The sequence below is a fragment of the Chelonoidis abingdonii genome, chromosome 1 (assembly GCF_003597395.2).
Source record: "Chelonoidis abingdonii isolate Lonesome George chromosome 1, CheloAbing_2.0, whole genome shotgun sequence".
NCBI classification, from domain to species: Eukaryota; Metazoa; Chordata; order Testudines; family Testudinidae; genus Chelonoidis; species Chelonoidis abingdonii.
Window position 1 is genome coordinate 121,146,956 of NC_133769.1, and position 19,850 is coordinate 121,166,805.

General features: G+C 40.6%; 2 protein-coding genes across 6 annotated transcripts in view; one reads left to right on the plus strand and one right to left on the minus strand.

The window, feature by feature from the left end:
- The window catches only part of PTPRO (protein tyrosine phosphatase receptor type O), a 207,637-nt gene extending 204,751 nt beyond the window's left edge, over positions 1-2,886 (plus strand). The window contains exons 26-27 of the mRNA XM_032770497.2: positions 695-815; positions 2,268-2,886. Of these exons, the coding sequence (XP_032626388.1) occupies positions 695-799 (105 nt within the window). The 3' untranslated portion in view covers positions 800-815; positions 2,268-2,886. The remainder of the gene's footprint in view (positions 1-694; positions 816-2,267) is intronic.
- A 10,193-nt stretch (positions 2,887-13,079) lies between these two features.
- EPS8 (EGFR pathway substrate 8, signaling adaptor) overlaps positions 13,080-19,850 on the minus strand; it is a 211,308-nt gene continuing 204,537 nt past the window's right edge. For all 5 annotated transcript variants that reach the window (XM_032770490.2, XM_032770489.2, XM_075069742.1 and 2 more), the window contains one exon: positions 13,080-14,266. In XM_032770490.2, coding sequence (XP_032626381.1) covers positions 14,153-14,266 — 114 coding nt within the window. In that variant the 3' untranslated portion in view covers positions 13,080-14,152. The remainder of the gene's footprint in view (positions 14,267-19,850) is intronic.

Below are 19,850 nucleotides of genomic sequence, written 5' to 3' on the forward strand. Positions count from 1 at the left end.
GAGTACAAAGCCAGAAGGGACCACCGTGATAATCTAGTCTGACCTGCTGCATAACACAGGCCTTAGAATTTCCCTAAATTAATTCCTATTTGAACTAGAGCATCTCATTTAGGGGGAAAATATCCAATCTTGATTTAAAAATGAGCAGTGATGGAGAAGCCCCACAACCCTTGGTAAATTGTTCCAAAGGTTGATAACGCTCCCTGTTAAAAATCTGTCCCTTATTTACTGTCCGAATTTATCTAGCTTCAACTTCCAGTCCTTGAATCTTGTTATACCTTTATCTGCTCAACAGAAGAGCCCTCTAGTATTAAATAATGACAGACCTGACCCCTTTCTCACTTATATCTTCATACATTTTATTGCCTTACATACTTCATGATTCCCATTAGGAGACAGCACCATTCTCCAGGTGTCATAAATTCAGTCAACAGCACTACAGTCTATTAATTATTCAGTTAATTAAGAAGAGTCAATAATAGTGACACGGGCAGTTCTGATGAGCTTTATGCTTCCACGGGTATTGTATACTCTAATTTCTTGAATGGGGTCACAGATATGCAGCCAGCATACTAATAACTACAGATACTATTTAAGAATCTGCGTGCAGACGATTGTTATCAATGTTACTTTATTGACCAGGTTTACCAAGCTATATTAGGAGCAAAAATATTTGTTTGGTCTTTTCTCCCAGGAACAATACATTTTTATTCACCAGTGTGTGCAATTGATGTGGCTAAAGAAGAAACAGCAATTCTGCATCAGTGATGTCATATATGAGAATGTCAGCAAGTCCTAGTTCAGAATCACAGGTGGTACGTATGACAGCACCACCCCTTAACTGCTCCTCATGATTTATAATCCCAGTTGCCTGGTAGCAACTGATGAAATTAATGTTTTACATCAGGATCTTCATTCTACCTTTTCCCATACTCCCCAGAATTCTACCTTAAGGTTGAAGCTTTCCACGCCTGGTCTCCTGTCCCCTCCCTTCCCCCTGCGCCTCAGTAGTGGTGGGGGTAGTGTGTGCAGAGAATGAGGGGGAAATCCCTTTAGCTGTTTGCATTAGCATGGAATGATAAATCTCACGTTTCTTAGCATTTTCAGACCTTTTTGGCTCACCAATCATTTAATAAAAAAAAACCAAAAAAGCTGAATAAAACCTTCTCCCGGCTTTTCACATAAATCATCCTGATGAGGTTGCTGTACTTTCCTAAGGTTAAAGGGGAAATTTAAAAATCAAAAAGTTATGAGGGGTTGTCATCAGTCACTCAAAGTGTGTGTTCAATCACTTGTCATCTACCAACTGCCAAATTATCATGGCCAGCTGAACCCCTTCCCCTCCCTCTGGTTGCCTTATCCCAGCACCTGGGCTGCTGCAGACAACTGGCAGCAGGAGTAAAAGCTCAGGAACTTGTGAACCTGCTATGGAAGCAGTCCGAAGTTGCTACCAGCCCTAACACTGAGCAACTTAACGGTTAATACAGACATCTGAAGTACATTTTTTAAGTGCAACAGGCAAAACAATTACAAAACCAAAATGTGCTGTCAAACTGCTGCCAGGCAGTATGGCCCACAGACTCAAAATACTGGGTTCTTTTCCCAGCACTGCCATTGATTCACTTTGCATTCTTGGGTGTATCAGTTAGCAACTGCATGCCTCAATTTCCCCATCGGTAAAACTGAGTTAATGATACCTTGTAAAGCACGTTGAGCTATATGGCTAGTATGGCTAGCCTGTGCTATGTCAGTGTGTGTTTGATTATACAATTATCATACAAACTTTGGACCCTGCCTCCCCCTCTACTCCCCAAATTGGTCCTTTTTCTCTCCTTCCATTTCTCCTGTCAGGGCAGCCAGACTCTTGTCCCCAGTGTATTTTTGTTTAAATTGTGTTCCAACTGAACTGGTGGGTGGGGGGAAGAAGCTGGGATTGTCTTAAACATGCATGCATACAAATAATTAATAATCCAGGAATAGAAACCATGGCCAATATTATGAAAAGTGACTAGTGATTTTGGGTACCTCTATTTTTAGGTGCCTAACTTGATTTATAAAAGGGAGTTGCTGAACACTTCCTGAAAATCAGGCCCCATTAAGGTTTATCAAGTTTTGCACCCAATATCACTTGTGAATTTTCAACATATTGCCTGTCCTGGTTTTTTGTTCCCTCCCTTCCTGTACAGAGCTTTGGGTAAAACTAAAACTAAATGGCAAATGTTGTGTATCGTTTTCAAACAGGATCCATTTGCTTTGTTTTCTTCCAGGTGAGACTATGAAGTACACCCATCTTCCCTTGCTTCAGGTTTTTTTTATTGTTTTTTTGTTTGTTTGAATTGCTAGCTGTTTTGCTATGGAAGGCCACTGCTTTGCAGTATATGGACAATAAAAGAAAGACACTTTAAATTTTAGAAGCACTGGGGAGACTTAGCCTTAAAGAGCCTGCAGTGTCTTTTGGACTGTTTAATTTCTGGACATTTTTTAAATACTGGACCAAATTCAACTAAAACAACAGGATGGAAAAGATACTATATGTGCATAAAATACAGTGCTCCTGAAAGGTTGGGGTTTTTTTGTTTTTGTTTTTTGTTTTAAGTTTTTCTGTGCAGATTGGGCTTAAGGTAAAAAGCAAGTGCAATATTTTTTAACAGCTGAATCTGAATGAAGAAGAGCTTTCTTCGTGTTTCACTGGTCTGTGCTTAAGTCCATAAGAGAACAGGCATTGTTAGTATCTAATAATACCTCACTAGTGAATACGAGGCATGTACAAACATGAAGGATTGTGGATTTTGTGAAGAGAAAATGGGATATTGATTTGACTATGTTTACGGCAGCACAATGGTTCTGTGCTTCAGTGGAGTAGGGAGAATACAGTACCCAGGAAGATCCAGACTAACACGACTACCCCTCTGATACTTGACAGGGAGCTTTAGTTACTCTCCTAAAATCCAAACAGTATAGCTCAAGGCTAGCGTAGAACACCTATATTAGACAACTTCTGTTGATCTGGTTCTTGATTGTGCTCCTCCTAATTAAACAGCAGGATTGTTCCTCTCATTACTCTTTTCAGTAATGCCCCCATCACTTGCAATTTTATTTTTTTTTAAAGATTGAAGCTAATGAAAGCGCAGAAGAGTTTGGAATACATTTAGACTCTCTTGCTGTAGCATTTAGCAGTCTGTGGTGCCTATACTTTTGAATTTTTTTTTAATTATTATTATTTTCTAAAATATATTAGCCCTGTGTAAAAATGTGAAGCTGATTCATGCTGAGAAAAAAATAGTTGCTGTAATGAATGCAGCATCACCTCTCTGATGAGCTGGGAATTCATGGAGATGTGGAAATGAGGGTTTTGGCATGCTAAAGAAATGTTATGGGTTTGTTACCAGGATATTGTCAAAGCATCAGTACTGATTCCTGCAGGGACTTTGGGATTGGGTTTTTTGTTGTTTGTTTGGGTTTTTTTGCTATCAGTTTTATTTCTAGTCAGCATATTTAGGATATGTTATATTCCTTTTGGCTTTGTATAATTCCGGTACATCGTTGTGTATTGTGACATGGATGCTTTCAGAGTGGATGTTGATGGCATTTTTGTAACCTGTTGCTTTGTGTCACCTCATTGGAAGTTAGAGGCAATGGTACTCAATGTAAAAAAAAAATGTGAACTGAAAGTAAACACATTGAATTGCTTACCTGTGAAAATGACACTGTGAGCAAGGCTGCTGCTTTTCCCACCTGGGATCTCTTTATCTGTGCACCACAGCTCAGCAACTGTTCAAAGGCCTGAGAATTTAGGACCATCTTTTTGGATGCTATATTGGCATAGATCTGTTCCCCTCTCCAAAAGTAAATTGGGTACTTGTGAAAGGGTTCCAGAGCCACTGAAAGCTACACCCTCTGATCACTGAATAGATGGCAGCAGCTCTACTCCCCCCCCCCCCATTTCCTACCCATGTCTTTCTGTCCTGTCATGGACGGATCACCTCTATGGGCCAACAAGTTAGTTCAGTCTCCACTTCTGTATCACTTATATGGTGATGCCACTCAGTTAAGAGTTGGAATGTAACCACCATTTTTTTTAATTGGCCTCTTGCACCAGCATTAAATACCCAGCTTGATAGTCCCGGAGACCGAAATCCTGTCTTCATGGACAGAACTGGTAACTGCTCAGGCTACAACCATGCAAGCTTCTTCTACTGCCCCACCAATGTGCCTCAACCTTTAGCTGGAGGGCTCACCTCTGTGCCACAAATAAGAAGGGTGCCATTTTCTCTAGGATGGCTGTTGCACAAAGGCCACCCAGAAGACAGTCAGTCTCTTTTCACCTAAGCCTAATTCAGAATCATAAAGTAGTACTAAAATCCCCAGAGCCAGGCAACCCTTGCCACAGTCTGTATTTCAAGCCTTCCTGTCATATCTAAGAATGGCCATACTGGCTCAGACGAAAGTTCCATCTAGCCCAATATCTTGTTTACCGACAGTGGCCAATGCCAGGTGCCCCAAAGGGAGTGAACCTAATAGGTAATGATCAAATGATCATCTCCACCCTCTGACAAACAGAGGCTTGGGACAACATTCCTTACCCATCCTGGCTACTGGCCATTAATGGACTTAACCTCCGTGAATTTATCCAGTTCTCTTTTAAATGCTGTTATAGTCCTAGCCTTCACAACCTCCTGAGGCAAGGAGTTCCACAAGATGACTGTGTGCTGTGTGAAGAACTTCCTTTTATTTGTTTTAAACCTGCTGCCCATTCATTTCATTTGATGGCCCCTAGTTTTTATTATGGGACCAAGTAAATAACTTTTCCTTATCTACTTTCTCCACATCACTCATGATTTTATATACCTCTATCATATTCCGCCCCTCCCCCCTTGGTCTCCTCTTTTCCAAACTGAAAAGTCCTACCCTCTTTAATCTCTCCTCATACGGGCTCCCTTTCCAAACCCCTAATCATTTTAGTTGCCCTTTTCCGAACCACTTCTACTGCCAGTATATCTTTTTTGAGATGAGACCACATCTGTACGCAGTATTCAAGATGTGGGCATACCATGAATTTATATAGGGGCAATAACATATTTTCCGTCTTATTCTCTATCCTCTTTTTAATGATTCCTAACATCCTGTTTGCTTGTTTGACTGCCTCCACACACTGCGTGGACATAGTCAGAGAACTATCCACGATAAGTTCAAGATCTTTTTTCTGATTTGTTGTAGCTAAATTAGCCCCCATCATATTGTATGTATAGTTAGGGTTATTTTTTTCCAATGTGCATTACTTTACATTTATCCACATTCAATTTCATTTGCCATTTTGTTGCCCAATCACTTAGTTTTGTGAGATCTTTTTGAAGTTCTTCACAGTCTGCGTTGATACTAAACTGCTCAAGATAGTTAAGACCATCTGCAAACTTTGCCACCTCCCTGTTCACCCCTTTCTCCAGATCATTTATGAATAATTTGAATAGGATTGGTTTTAGGATAACCCTTGAGGAACACCACTAGTTACCCCTCTCCATTCTGAGAATCTAACATTAATTCCTATGCTTTACTCCCTCCTTCCAAACTGCCTTACATAACATCAGTGTTTTTCTACACGTTTGTATCAGCATAGGGAATGCCAAGCTAATAGTCCAAATACCAACAGAATATTATTTGTTTTTTAAGCCCATTAACAAGTTATCCAGCATGCTCATTGAACATCAAGTCAGAAAAGAGTCCCTACACATATTGAGAATATTATGCTTGTCCTGTTTTCTAAATACCAAGTGCATGACTCTATAAGAAGAGACTTGGAATTAGAAGAAAATGTAGAACAATGCATAATATACTATGAACATTAGCTGCCATCTGATGGAAAACTTATTTAGAAACAATTTTTCAGGACAAACTTTCAAAGCAAACCATTTCAATTGCATGTACATAATTTGTTCATGCACTCGTGCTCGCAAAGCCTGCATTTGAGTGCATAAAACAGATAAATTTGTGCACCAAGTTAAGCAATGCAAATACTTCTTCCTTTATAGGATTTTTGTATCTATTTTCTCAAATGGATTTTTTTTTACTGTTTAAATGTTAATAATTTAATTCATTAGTGGACTTAGAATAGCTCTTGCTGGGGCTAGGTGCTGGGGCTAACTGTAAGGAGTTGGGGGCCACAAGGAAATTATGTGGAGTTCCGTCCAGGGCTAGAGCTAGTTGCAAACACAGACCCTACCCCTAAGGGAGTGCAGTATTTGCTCTCTCTCTACCCACAGAGGGATACTACATACTACAGAAGGGATGAGATAGAAGTGGGGCCATAGTCTTCCTGACCTCCACAATGACACTCAGAACAGGTTGCATCAACCTAAAGAAGCTCCAAACTTCTACTAGGGCCGTGTGGCTGCTCACTGCTCCTTACTCACAGCTGTTCCTTAAAGGCACCATCCAGCCCTACATTTGAAAATCACTAAATAGGAAACAACATCACAAAAAAATCCAGTATTTCCTTTCTGTCCCTACCCTAAGATGTTAGAACATAAGAACAGCCATACTGGGTCAGACCAAAAGTCCATCTAGCCCAGTATCCTGTCTACCGACAGTGGCCAGTGCCAGGTGCCCCAGAGGGAATAAACCTAACAGGTAATGATCAAGTGATCTCTCTCCTGCCATCCATCTCCACCCTCTGACAAATAGAGTCTAGGGACACCATTTCTTACCCATCCTGGCTAATAGCCATTAATGAAGGAGGTTATCCAGTTCTCTTTTAAACACTGTTATAGTCCTAGCCTTCATAACCTCCTCAGGTAAGGAGTTCCACAAGTTGAATGTGCGCTGTGTGAAGAAGAGCTTCCTTTTATTTGTTTTAAACCTGCTGCCTATTACCTGTACCAGCTGCTCCAAGAAGCAGTCATTTAAAGTATCGAGAAATTTTGTCTCTGCATTTCATCCTGAGGTGACATGTTCCCAGTCAATATGGGGGATAATTGAAATCCCCCACTATTATTGAGTTCTTAATTTTGATAGCCTCTCTAATTTTCCCTTAGCATTTCATTGTCACTATCACTGTCCTGGTCAGGTGGTCAATAATAGATCCCTAATGTTATATTCTTATTAGAGCATGAAATACTATCCATAGAGATTCTATGGAACATGTGGATTCACTTAAGATTTTTACTTCATTTGATTCTACATTTTCTTTCACATATAGTGCCACTCTCCCCCCGCCCCCTGCATCACCTGTTCTGTCCTTTCGATATATTTTGTACCCTGGAATGATTGTGTCCCATTGATTGTCCTCAGTCCACCAGGTTTCTGTGATGCCTATTATATCAATATCCTCCTTTATCATGAGGCACCCTAGTTCACCCATCTTATTATTTAGACTTTTAGCGTTTGTGTACACGCACTTTAAAAACTTGTCACTATTTGTCTGCCCTTTTCTGATGTGTCTGCTTCTTTATGTGAATGTTTCTCATCTGATCTGGCCCTTATGTTATCCTCTGCTCCTGACTATTGATAGAGATTCTGTAGGTTTATAGACTCTCCTCTAAGAGAAGTCTCTGTCCGATCCACATGCTCCTCTGGAGCATGATAGCTTGCCCCCCATCTCCTAGTGAAGTTCAAACACCCAGTACTTGGCTCTTAGGATTTTTAGTTGCCACACTGGAGATGGCACTGGCATCAAAGTTAGGATCCTGGTTTGGATTGCAGCTTCCACTCCACCACAAAGTACAGGGGTGTTTGGCACAGCCTCTTCTTTATTCTAAAGTTGAATAGGATGAACATCTTGTAAACTAGTTATGGTCCATGCACTTATTAGAAATAGATCATCAGTGTAGTGGTTTCAGTATACTCCTATATACCATACACACTAAGCATAGGCATTGCTTTACAATCAATCAATGGGAGGAAAACAAGTGTGTTGATTTCATTCTGTTGGAAGTGTCATAAGTTTTAATCAGAGCAGTAATGTGTACAAAGTATCTGTTTTAGGCCTAGCTTATGTGAGATTGTAGAATAGACATTGAGTTTGAGGCCAGAGCTGTGTGACGTTGAATGGCACAAATTACACTGATCAAATCGAACCTTGTGGCTGTTTTATTCATTTTTTTTGCTGTCGCTGTCCATTACCCACTGATTCTCTAGATTCTCCATTTTGAAACAGAGATTAATTCATTCTAAAGCATCACAGCAAAGATGGATGTTATAACACACCACAGACTGGACAGGATGTGACTGTAGACTACACCCCATAATTAACCAATCACCACCATTTCTGCAAATAGTACAGGCTCCACAGCTGCTTGATTTAAGCAGAGGTTTATATAAAAGCCAAAGAGGTATTTAGGGTAAAAGGTTGACCTGATATTTTCTTTTTGGTAATTAGTACAGGTTAGAAGTGGTCATGATAATCTGACTCATAGGTCAGAAGGGACCAATATGATCATCTAGTCTGACCTCCTGCACAAGGCAGGCCTCAAAACCCTACCCATACACATTTATAACAACTCCTAACCCATGACTGAGTTATTGAAATCCTCAAAATTGTGATTTGAAGACCTCAAGCTGCAGAGAATCCACCAGCAAGCGACCCATGCCCCACGCTGCAGAGGAAGGCGAAAAACCTCCAGGGCCTCGCCAAATCCGCTCTGGAGGAAATTCCTTCCCAACCCCAAATCACTGGCGATCAAGTAAAACCTGAGCATGTGGGAAGACTCACAGCCAGCACCAAGAAAGAATTCCCTGCAGTAAACTTCAGTTTCCCATCCCATCCAACATCCCTCACAGACATTGAGCAATTATCTGACCGATAACCAAGATCAATTGCCCAAATTAAACTATCCCATCATAACATCCCTCCATATACTGGCTATTTAGGCTTTTTGGTGATAGATTAAGCTTGTTATTCTTTTGCCCCCCTACCATACTTTCCATCGGAGCTGTTCAGAAACTTCACCCCCTATGGTAGAAACCGTTCGTCTAATTACAAGTATGCTAAACGCTGCTAATATCCAGTTTGTACGCCATTTCGTCCTTGGTGCCTACATTAGTACTAAACTTAATAATTCCTCTCCCTCCCTAAACGTTAATCCCCTGATATTATTTATATAGAGCAAGCATATCCCCCCGGAGCCTTCTTTTGGCCAGGCTAAACAAGCCAAGCTCTTTGAGTCTCCTTTCATAAGGCAGATTTTCCATTCCTTGGATCATCCTAGTAGCCCGTCTCTGAACCTGTTCCAGTTTGAATTCATCCCATTTTCATTATGTGCAAGATGGTGGTAGACATTATGGAGGCTTCTGGTACCCTGTTCTTCTCTCTAAACCTCAGAAAAGCTGTAATTCCAACGTAGGGTGCTCCATTATCAGGCACTAGGGCCTCACTGAGGTGAATCTGAGAAAAGCTGGTGTTCAGCTACCACAGCCTTGTCCAACTATCTTCCTTGCAGGGCAGACTGCACTCTTCTAAAAATGTTGTCTCATGCAATCTCTGGAGTTTAGCAGAGGATAGAAGGTTCTTTCCCTCCCTCCAGTGAACAGGAGCCTGCCCCAGCTCAAGGGATGGGCCTATTGTGACTTGTTAAGAGTACAGTCACTTCTAGCAGAGTCAAGTGGTGAATATAAAACTTACATTGTTTTATAAACACTAAAGTTTGACTTGACTGTTTCAAGATAAGCCAAATACAGCTACCAGAAGACTAATAGATTTGGAGGTATCATCTTTCACAAAGCTCATTATATTGTCACCAACTGTATATTTAAAGTGCAAAACTATGATTTTGGTTCAAAACCTTCAATGTGTATCTCACATGTTCAGCTTAATTTTTCAGTCAAAGCAAAACAAATGTGGTTTGGGTTCCTATTGTAAATCAACCTAGAGCAACTCTCACCTCATTGCAGGTTTGAAAATCCCTCTCAAACACAATGTTGTAATAAAGAGTGGTAAATTGTTTGATTTGAGTTGAGTTCAGATCACTTTAGTACTGCTGTAGAGGATCTATATTGGCAGTGCTGTACTTCCCATACACTGCCACCAGGTGTTCTGTACCAGACCTAGCTCAGAAGCGCTGTAAATTGATTGGCTGTGTTCCAGAACCAGAAAGGGAGCTATGTTAGCTATACTAAACACAGACAGTACTTTACCGGCTAGCTCCGTGATGCCCAAGCATAAGGGGGCCTAGGAGTGGGAAACAATTCCTTAACCTTGCCACACTACTTAGAGCAGATGAAGTTGTCATGGCTTTTAAGTCTTAAGCAGAAATTCATTGCATCTTCTAAGACCATGTGCAAGGGCTGATTTTTGGCTTACGTCCCTTGCGGTGTCCCATTTTTTAATTAAGAAAGGAACAGCAGGTTCAAAGTTACTAAATTTCAATTCAAATCATCACTGTATATACGACAAACTCATGAAGTTCAAATCGTTTTGATGAATAGTGCTTAATCTTGTGTTTGACCTCCTTTCCCAAATCAATCAACCCACCTACTCAGATAAGCCTTAACAGTCTCTCCTATGGAAGTTTTAAAGGAGCCTGTGTGAAAACAAGCTCTCATTCACCTAACCTACCATGGTTACTTTTAGCAGCTTCGCTGTTGTTTCTACAGTGTGCAAATGCTGTAGTATAGATACAGTCAAGTTCTTTTGGCCCCCACATTCTAACAGCCATCAGAATTTAAGGAACTGCAGCTTACAAAGCAAAAAAAGATAAAACCTGCAACACCACTCATGAGAAATAGCAACACAAGGGCTATAGCCTGCTAATGTTGATGTACTACTGCTGCTGCTGGAGAACAACATAAATGGAGCAACTATTACCCATCCATAGAATTTAGATGATTTAGAGAAACTGATGAATATAGGGGATCAAACAACATTGAGCACCCATAAGCATGCAAACGCATACTTGATAGCTTAAAGAGATACATACACAACCCTACTTTCCGCACTGCATACATAAACATGCATGCCCCTGGGAAAGGTGGGCCTGATTTACTCCCCTCATTCAAACTCAGCAGGCACCAAACAACTGTTCAATAGCAACCTTGGTAATTTGCAGACCAATTTTTTTTTTTTATCCACCTATTATGCTGTTGGCCTTACTCCTGAGCAAAGTCCAGTGCTGCTTGTTTCAATATGGCTATGCATGCAGGCAAGTTGAAAACCAGTTGCTTGTTCACAAACATCCCTCTTAAATGACAATTTGCCTTTGTAAAAATGTTCTTTTGTGAGAAACAAATACTTACACCAGTCATGTTTGTTTTTCTTGGCTTCTTTCCTGTCATCTTAAAAGCAATGAGGCCTCACTCCAGAAAAGTCCTTAAAGCGTGTACCTAAGGTCATTCCTGGTCAGCAAATGAACCTCCTTAACTTTCAAGCATGTGCTTAATTCCCACTGAAAGCAAAGGAAGGCCAGCCTATGCTTCAGTGTTTTCCTGACTTGAGTTTGTCTAACAAATCAGTGTTTTCAGTGTACACTGCTACTGTGCAGCCTGGATCTATGATTTGCCCCTAAAATTAAAGACTGGAGTCTAAATTCTCCAAAGCACAGTTACAATAAATCTGTTATAAATCACCACTTTGCCTGAGCCAATGGCTGCTTGTAACATTTCAACTGAGAAACACTAGGTAACCTCTCTCACTGTGTGAACACGATGAACTCACTGTGAAGTTTCAAAATGGTTTTCTTTTGCCTCGCTCTCCCTAGGGCAAAGTGAGCGGACGTGACAGTCAGCTGTTAAGTGGGCAAATCCCCAGATTACTCTGAAGATGTAAAAGTTATTTTAGCAAAAGCAGATACTTTCCTAAATGCAATGCAGCTTTCAGTCTACTATGCAGAGAACACATGGGCACTTTAATTTAGCATAGATAATGTCATACAAATTACAGCTTGCAGTTGTGTGGGGATCAGCTATTCAGTTTGCTCATTTCTTGTCCCCTAAACAGCATGCGGATGATTTTTTCCTCAAGTATTTCCATAGACGTCATTGTTGTGGCCTCCTTCCAACCTATAAGCAGCCACCATAGTAAGAGGAGGATTATGCAGCTTATTCCTTTCCTCTCCAAGTATGTCTTCAGTGCACTAAAACATGCAGCTGGGCCGTGTCAGCTCACATGGGCTATAAAATTGCAGTGTAGATGTTGAGGTTGTGACTGGACCTTGGGTTCTGAGACTGAAGAGGAGAGGGCTCAAGTCTGAAATCAAACATCGATACTGCAATTGTACAGCCTGCAGGCCAGCTCCTGGTCAGCTGACAGAAGCCAGCTGCAGGTGTTTTACTGTACTGTAGCCATAGACTCAGCACCCAGAACAGTGTTCCCGCTCTCTCACAGTAGACATTTTCTTTTCGCCAAAAGTGAATCAGTCCATAAGTGATCAGATAAACCTGAGGAAGGATATGAAACCTAAACGTAAACTTCTGACTGCCATCAATTAGGAGGATATAACTGTTCTGTGCCATTTTACAGTAGTGAGCATTCTTCAGTTTCCAAAGACTGATCTAAAAATTTTACTGCTCTTATGTGTTTGTGTTTGATGTAAAATAAAGCAAGGGGCAAGAGTATTGTGTCAGTCATTCATTGCCCACAAGAGAACACCTACACTAGGATGACATTTCTTGGACAAAGACCAGGAAACCTGCACTATTGTAGAAGACTGGGGTACCGTCAGTGTGTTGAGTTAAAAACACAAGGGTTTGTGTTTAGAGATCTGGTCAAGGTGACTCATTGTGCTAAGATAGGATGCTAGTTCTATGCTATAATGCTAAATGACAAAGACTTTGCCTGCATAAAATAGTTTTGTGCAGCCATTCAGGGACATTCCCCCAATACCTTGTGTTCTCCATTCTTGAAGATGACTGTATTTGAGTGACAAGCGTAGACACTATTTACATTTAATACACACACAGCAAAAGCATTTATAAGGTACGTTGGGATGAATGGCATTATTAGGATGTGGGCTTATCATGCTATGAAGAATGGAGCACTGATTACAAAAAACTATTTATTTTTCTAGTATGTATATAAAGAACATACTCTAAGCACAAAATCTGGAATGGTTCCTAGTCTCAACTCCCTCTTTGTAACAACAAAGATACAACTGTTTAACATACATCAAACACTGTTTATTGCAGACTTTCAGCTGAATCATGTGAAAAAGGCACTATGAAAATTAATGAAACTAGATGATGAAATCTTTCTAAATGACGTGTCAGTCTTTATACATGTGAAACAATAGAACATTTTGTGACAAAAATTGTGTTTCCAAAAATAACATTTGCTGGAAAGTGTTTTTCCCCGCCTTGGAATCAAGAATATTTCAAAAGATTAAATTTATAAATGCCTTTTTTTTTTTTTTTTTTACATACAGAAAATTTGACATTTAGGATCAACACACATGAAAGGAGTTTAGATTACATTTTCCTTTTGACTAGTTTAGTTACCAACAAAAATGCAAGTCTATTTAAAAAAAAATACTGTGAATACCGTTATGGCTATCAAAAGCAGGTCTGACCACCTTTGTAAGCTGACTTATGTGTTAATGTTTTCTATTTATTCCTGCGTAATAGTATGGTTCATAACCAGTGAAACAGAAATAAAATCAAAGTACAGAATATATTCTCTTGCTATCAACAGCTTCATTAGTAATAAAATGCCTTGCACGAGGTACAAGAAAAACTCAGCCTATGTTCCGAAGGCTTAACTGCTGGTTGCATTCTAAACATTTCGTCTTTGATTGCTGGCATCAAGAACTTTTAAATAAATCTGAACATCCTGATGTTCAGAGCATGAGACTGAGACAAAAGGAGTGAATCACAGACTACAGCGACAGAGGGAATTTAAACTCTTATATTACTGAAGGCCAAGTATGTCTTACTGCTGGCTCAGCTTCACTGGAATAAATCAAAAGCAGCAATGTGTTTCTGATTATCCACAAAGAGCATGAAATGGTTAATTCCACAAGGCTAAAACTCATGTTTGGGTGTAAGGGTTTTCTCGAGTGCCAAGAATGTCCAGCAGTGGGTGCTTCTGTCAAGTCCAGTTGCATGGTTTCTTTATGGCAACAAGTTATGTCTACAAAATAATAATAAATCAGACATTCCCCTTCATTGCTTCCTAAAACAAAGCTTGATGGAATAATGCCAAGGACAATGGGATTAAAAGGAAAAAAGACATTCAGTGACTACTTCCCTCATCAAAAGATTCCACTCCTGAATCTGAGGCAGCTGCACTAATTTTTTCTTGTCGTCTTCTCATGATTTCCTGTAGTTCTGAGCTGCCATTGTTAGCCTAAAAATGAAAAGGAGAAAACAAGTTAATTTGTTGTTCCAGCAACAGGATAAGGCTTTTCAGCCAAGATTTTAATAAGACAGACAGCTTAACATTAGGTCTTAAATCCATATTTAGACCCTGATATGTAAAGTGGCCCATTCAGGACAGCACTTAAGTGATGTCCTACATAGTGAGGAACTTATCTATATTCTTAAATGCTTTCCGAATGAGGGTTGTAGGCTTCTAAATAAGTTCAGCCTGATTTTCAGTACTGCTGAGCATCCTCAGCTCTCACTGATGTCAACAAAAGCTATTCAGTACTCAGGGATGAAACCCTGACCTCAGTGAAGTCAATAGGTGTTTTGCCATTGACTTAGAGGGGCCAGGATTTCATCCTTTTTGCCTAAATTTATTTAGGAGCTGTCCAGGTATAATTCCCCACTCTGAACCTTAGCATCCAAAAGATGGGGTACCAGCATGAATTCCTCTAAGCTTGATTACCAGCTTAGAACCTGTAGCGCTGCCACCAACCAGGAATTCCAGTGCCTGGTACACTCTGGTCCCCTCAAGACCTGCCCGGGGAACCCCAAGACCCAGACCCTCTGGATCTTACCACAAGGAGTAACCCTTTCCCCCACCGTTGCTCTCCCAGGCTTCCCCTCCCTGGGTTACCCTGGAAGATTGCTGTGATTCAAACTCCTTGAATCTTAAACAGAGAGGAAACTGCACTCTTCCCCTCCCAGACTCTTCCTGAGAGAGACAGTAATTCTAACACAGAGAGAGATTAGCCTCTCTCTCCCCTTCCTCCTTTTCCCCACCAATTCCTGGTGAATCCAGACCCGTCCCTGAGGTCTCACACCAGAATAAATAAAAAAAACAAAAATCAGGTTTTCTTAAACAAGAAACTTTTAATTAGAGAGAAAAAACAGTAAAATTATCTTGTAAATTTAGATGGATTAGATACAGGGTTTTTCAGCTATAGACACTGGAATACCCTCCCAGCCTAAGTATACAAGTACAAATTAAAATCCTCTCAGCAAATACAAATTTGAACTCCTTCCAGCAAAAAGAAACATTTACAAGTTGAGAAAACAAACATAAGCCTAACTCGCCTTATCTACCTAGTACTCACTATTCTGAACTTATAAGAGCCTGTATCGGAGAGATTGGAGAGAAACCTGGTTGCATGTTTGGTCACTCTCAGAACCCAGAGAGAACCACCACCAAATTCTAACAGCACAGATAAAAACTTCCCTCCCTCAAGATTTGAAAGTATCCTGTCCCCTGATTGGTTCTCTGATCAGGTGACAGCCAGGCTTACTGAACTTGTTAACCCTTTACAGTCAAGAGAGATATAAAGTACTTCTGTTCTATTAACTCTTACTATCTGTTTATGACAGGAGCTTAAGGCCTCAATCCTGCAACCTGTTTAATTTTACATGCACAGTACCACTGAAGTCAATGACCCACAAGTTTAGGCTTGAAATTAAGATGAAAGTCTCTAACCATCAGAGGAGTGAATTTCTGAAACAGCCTGATAAGGGGAGCAGTAGGGTCAAAAAACCTAACTGGCTTCAAGACTGAACTTGATACGTTTATGGATAGGATGGTGTGATTGGCTACATGCCATGGTAGGCAGTCTCATCTGCAACTTCTAGCAGCAAATATCTCCAATGGCCGGTGATGGGACGCTAGATGGGGAGGGCTCAGAGTTATTATAGATCATTCTTTTCCAGGTATCTGGCTGATCGGTCTTGCCCCCAAGCTCAGGGTCTAACTGATCTCCATATTTGGAGTTGGGAAGGCATTTTCCCCCAGGTCAGATTGGCAGAGACCTTGAGGGCATTTCGCCTTCCTCTGCAGCATGGGGCACGTTTAAACTAGTATAAATGGTGGATTTTCAGTAACTTGATGTTTTTAAATGGTGATTTGAGCACTTTTTGGTAACTCAGCTAGAGATTATGGGTTTATTACAGTAGTGGGTGGGTGAGGTTCTGTGGCCTGCAATGTGCAGATCAGACTAGATCATCATAATGGTCCCTTCAAACCATAGGTCTATGAATCTATGCATATGTGCAAAGTTGAACACACACAAGTGTCTGCAGGATTGGAACCTAAACAGAAGCCCCACTTTATACAGCAGGTAAAATGGGTAAATAAACATTTTAGCACATGGATTTAGCACTTATCACAGTGCGGTTACAACTGATCCATGTTATCTAACCAACCCAACCCAAATAGGAAAAGGAATTTCAATGAAGTTAAAAAAATTATGTTCTTACCATTCTACATTTATGGAGAAACTACAGCAAATCTCTGTGTTTCTCTTCTGCGTACAGACCATTTGGTAATTTGAATGAAGTCATTAGCATGCAAGCACACATGCTAATTATATTGGAAACTTGCACGTTGTATATTACATTGGATAAGATTAGTAGATTACACAGCTGGATACAAACCCACTATTAATCTAGCTTTGTAACGAAATCACCTTAAGAACTAGGAGAATCTTAACCTTCCTCATCACTGATAGGAAGTCTGCATCATATGAGGCTAGCAACAGTTTCCTTATGCAAAAGATAGGTAAACAATTCTTCAGTTGGTTCTTAATTATAGCTTTTTACAATTTATGCCAAGTTAGTCTGATTACAGGGTATTATCCAATAAGCTGTTTTGCATGAGCTAACTGCTGGGCAACATGATGTGCATATTAGAAAAATCAGGCATCATTTTCCACTTGGGTGGGGGAGTGGGATGTCTAATTCGTCTGTATATAGGCATGTTCATAGTTCTCATTAAGGGAGATGTGAAAGGGAATCAACTGGAATATGGACCTCAAATGGTCCATTTTGGAGGTAATCAGGAAAATAGACAATGTAAAAGTATAATGTTTTGAACTTCTATACTGCTTTCAACAGAGGAATTAACACAAACACCATCCTTGCAAGGGACGCAACTGTTATTAATCCCATGTTACAGATAGGGAAACTGAGACCCAGGCAGATGAAGGGCCAAGCAATTTTCAGGTGCACTAAGTTAATTTTGAATTGCATTAGTGGTGAAAACTGAACATAAGCTGTCTGAAGAAACCCCGGGAAAATTCTCTATGCAGAGGAGAATGTCTGACTAGCATAAAGCAGGTGGATGCTGCCTACTATGCCTGGTCCACGACCTCTAGCCATTGCCTTCTCTGCTGGAGTTGCACTGCCTGGTGTGGGAAGTGGAGCGAGCAGGGCAGGGCTAGTTTTTGCTGGGCCCGATGCTCTGCATACCTTAAAGCGGACCACTTGAAGTATTTGTTAGCCTGAGGTTGAGCACAAAGCCCCAGGGAGCTGTGATCAGCACCCCTTTCTCCACAATGCTTAAGTTTTGTATGGGCACAGTTAAGAGTTGAACTCAAAGTGATTTACCTAAAGTCACTCAAGGAGTCTATAGCAAAGCCATGAACAAAACCCAGCTCTCACAACTCCAGGCACTTTGCTTTGGGCAGAGAGCCATTCTTTTTACAGCATGCTGCTCAAAACCAGCAATTACGCTTTCCATTTTTTAGACTTTTTAAAAAGTTAAAAACAAATAGGAAAAAAAAGTTGATTCAATGTAACAAATTTTGTAAGAAACCATTTATCTCCTTCCAGGGGGAAAAACAATCCAGAACATCATCTTCCCTTGATTTTCAGTCTCTTTAGACCATGTTATGTAGTGGCCACAGAAAGCCCTAAAAATGTATGCTTTCTCTTCTACTTTTGAATTCTGGTTTAATTCAAAGGAGCGAATGGAGGTTTTCCCAGCACAGTCAGAGGTGGAGGACTGATCAAAAAACATTCAGCAGAAGATAAAACAAAACAGACATTTAAATTATTGCACTTAGCATATTATTTTTCCTACAGGTGCAACTACTGAATTACAGTTGCCTAAGGTTGGGGCATTAGTTCACCGCTTAACTGAAGAATTAGCCATTACGCAGAGGTGGATTAAGGCAGGTTCCCTGAATCTGGTGCACAGATTCGGGAGCGCCCCTGCATCACAGAGAGGACCCGGATCAAGAAGCAGTCTTTGGACAAGCCTAGAGAGGAATTTGGGTGGATCCAGACTTAGACCAGCATGGGATGTTATTTGTACCTGCACTGACTTAAGAGTCAATTCGTTTGATAGACAGGCCACAAGTGTTAGACACAGGATGCAAAATCTAGAGTACATGGAATCTAATAATCTGTTCTATATATTAGCTAGATCTGTATGGCTAAACTCATAACCCAATGGCTATTCAGACATTCATAAAAATGAGTTAATTGTGCTTAGATAATCTGTATGTCATGGGTTACACTGGTTTAACAATTTTACATGGCTCTATAAACTTTTATTATTTGAACTGCTTCCAGTTTGAGTGATAAATATGTTATCTTTTAAGAACAAGACAGCTCATTTTTGCTAGCTGGTGTAAAGATAATGTTTCAGAAATGGCCACTGTCATTCAGTTGCAAGCAGACTTGCTTTCTGCAATTTAAATAAGAACATGCTCTTGGAGGCAGGACAGACATGCACAAAAAAAAAAAAAAATGCTCCTTCAGTGTGAGCAAAGGAGTGGGGATTGGATGGGGCAGCAGGAGGCAGTCAGGAGCAGGGGTTCCAGGAACAGTCAGGGGACAGGAAGCAGGGGTGGTTGGATGGGCTGGAGGTTCAGGGGGGGCAGTCAGGAATGAGAGGAGTGGTTGGATGGAGCAGTGGGAGTCCACGGGCAGTCAGGGGACAGGGGGTGTGTGGATGGGGCAGGAGTCCTGGGGGGGGGCGCAGATTGATAGGAGGTGGGGGCCAGGCCACGACCCCTTCCCCTAACCGGCCCTCCATACAATTTACGAAACCCGATGCGGCCCTCAGGCCAAAAAGTTTGCCTGCCCCTGGGTTAAAGCATCACATAGTCCAAAAAAAGACTAATTTTAATTTAATAAATTCAAAGTCAAATGATAAGGTGGAGACTGAATTTTAATTAAGTCTTTCAGAAACCAACAAAAAAGATCAACCTCCTTGTTAAACTTCCAATACCTGCGTATTAACATTTGCAGATAATCTTAATAGACAAGCCTTGACCACTCAAATTCCTGAAGAATGAAGAAACAACAGAAACCAAAGGTGAGCGAAAAAAGCTCAGAACACAGAGGGAGAATGAGACTTCTACTAACCTGAGACATGTTTAATTTTCAAATTAACATCTATTGAGCACAAGAATATTTTCCTAGTTATATGCAACAAGACAGACCACATCTGCTCATAGTACATCTCCACAGTTAATTTAATACCCTATAGGACACCACCATGCCCACTGACAGCATCAATTATTAACAGGGGGATTCCTTTCAAAATCAGTGTTTAAGTCTCCTGTTTCCTTGACTGCCTCCATCAAGCCAGCATTGTATCCTCTTTGTAACAACTGTGAGGTGTGTGGATGTCTACAGTTGTGTTATTCATACGCCAAGTGTCTGAATCATCTTGTGTAATAAACATGAAACAGTAACTCCTCACTTAAAGTCGTCCCGGTTAACGTCATTTCGTTGCTGATCAATTAGGGAACACGCTCGCTTAAAGTTGTGCAATGCTCCCTTCTAAC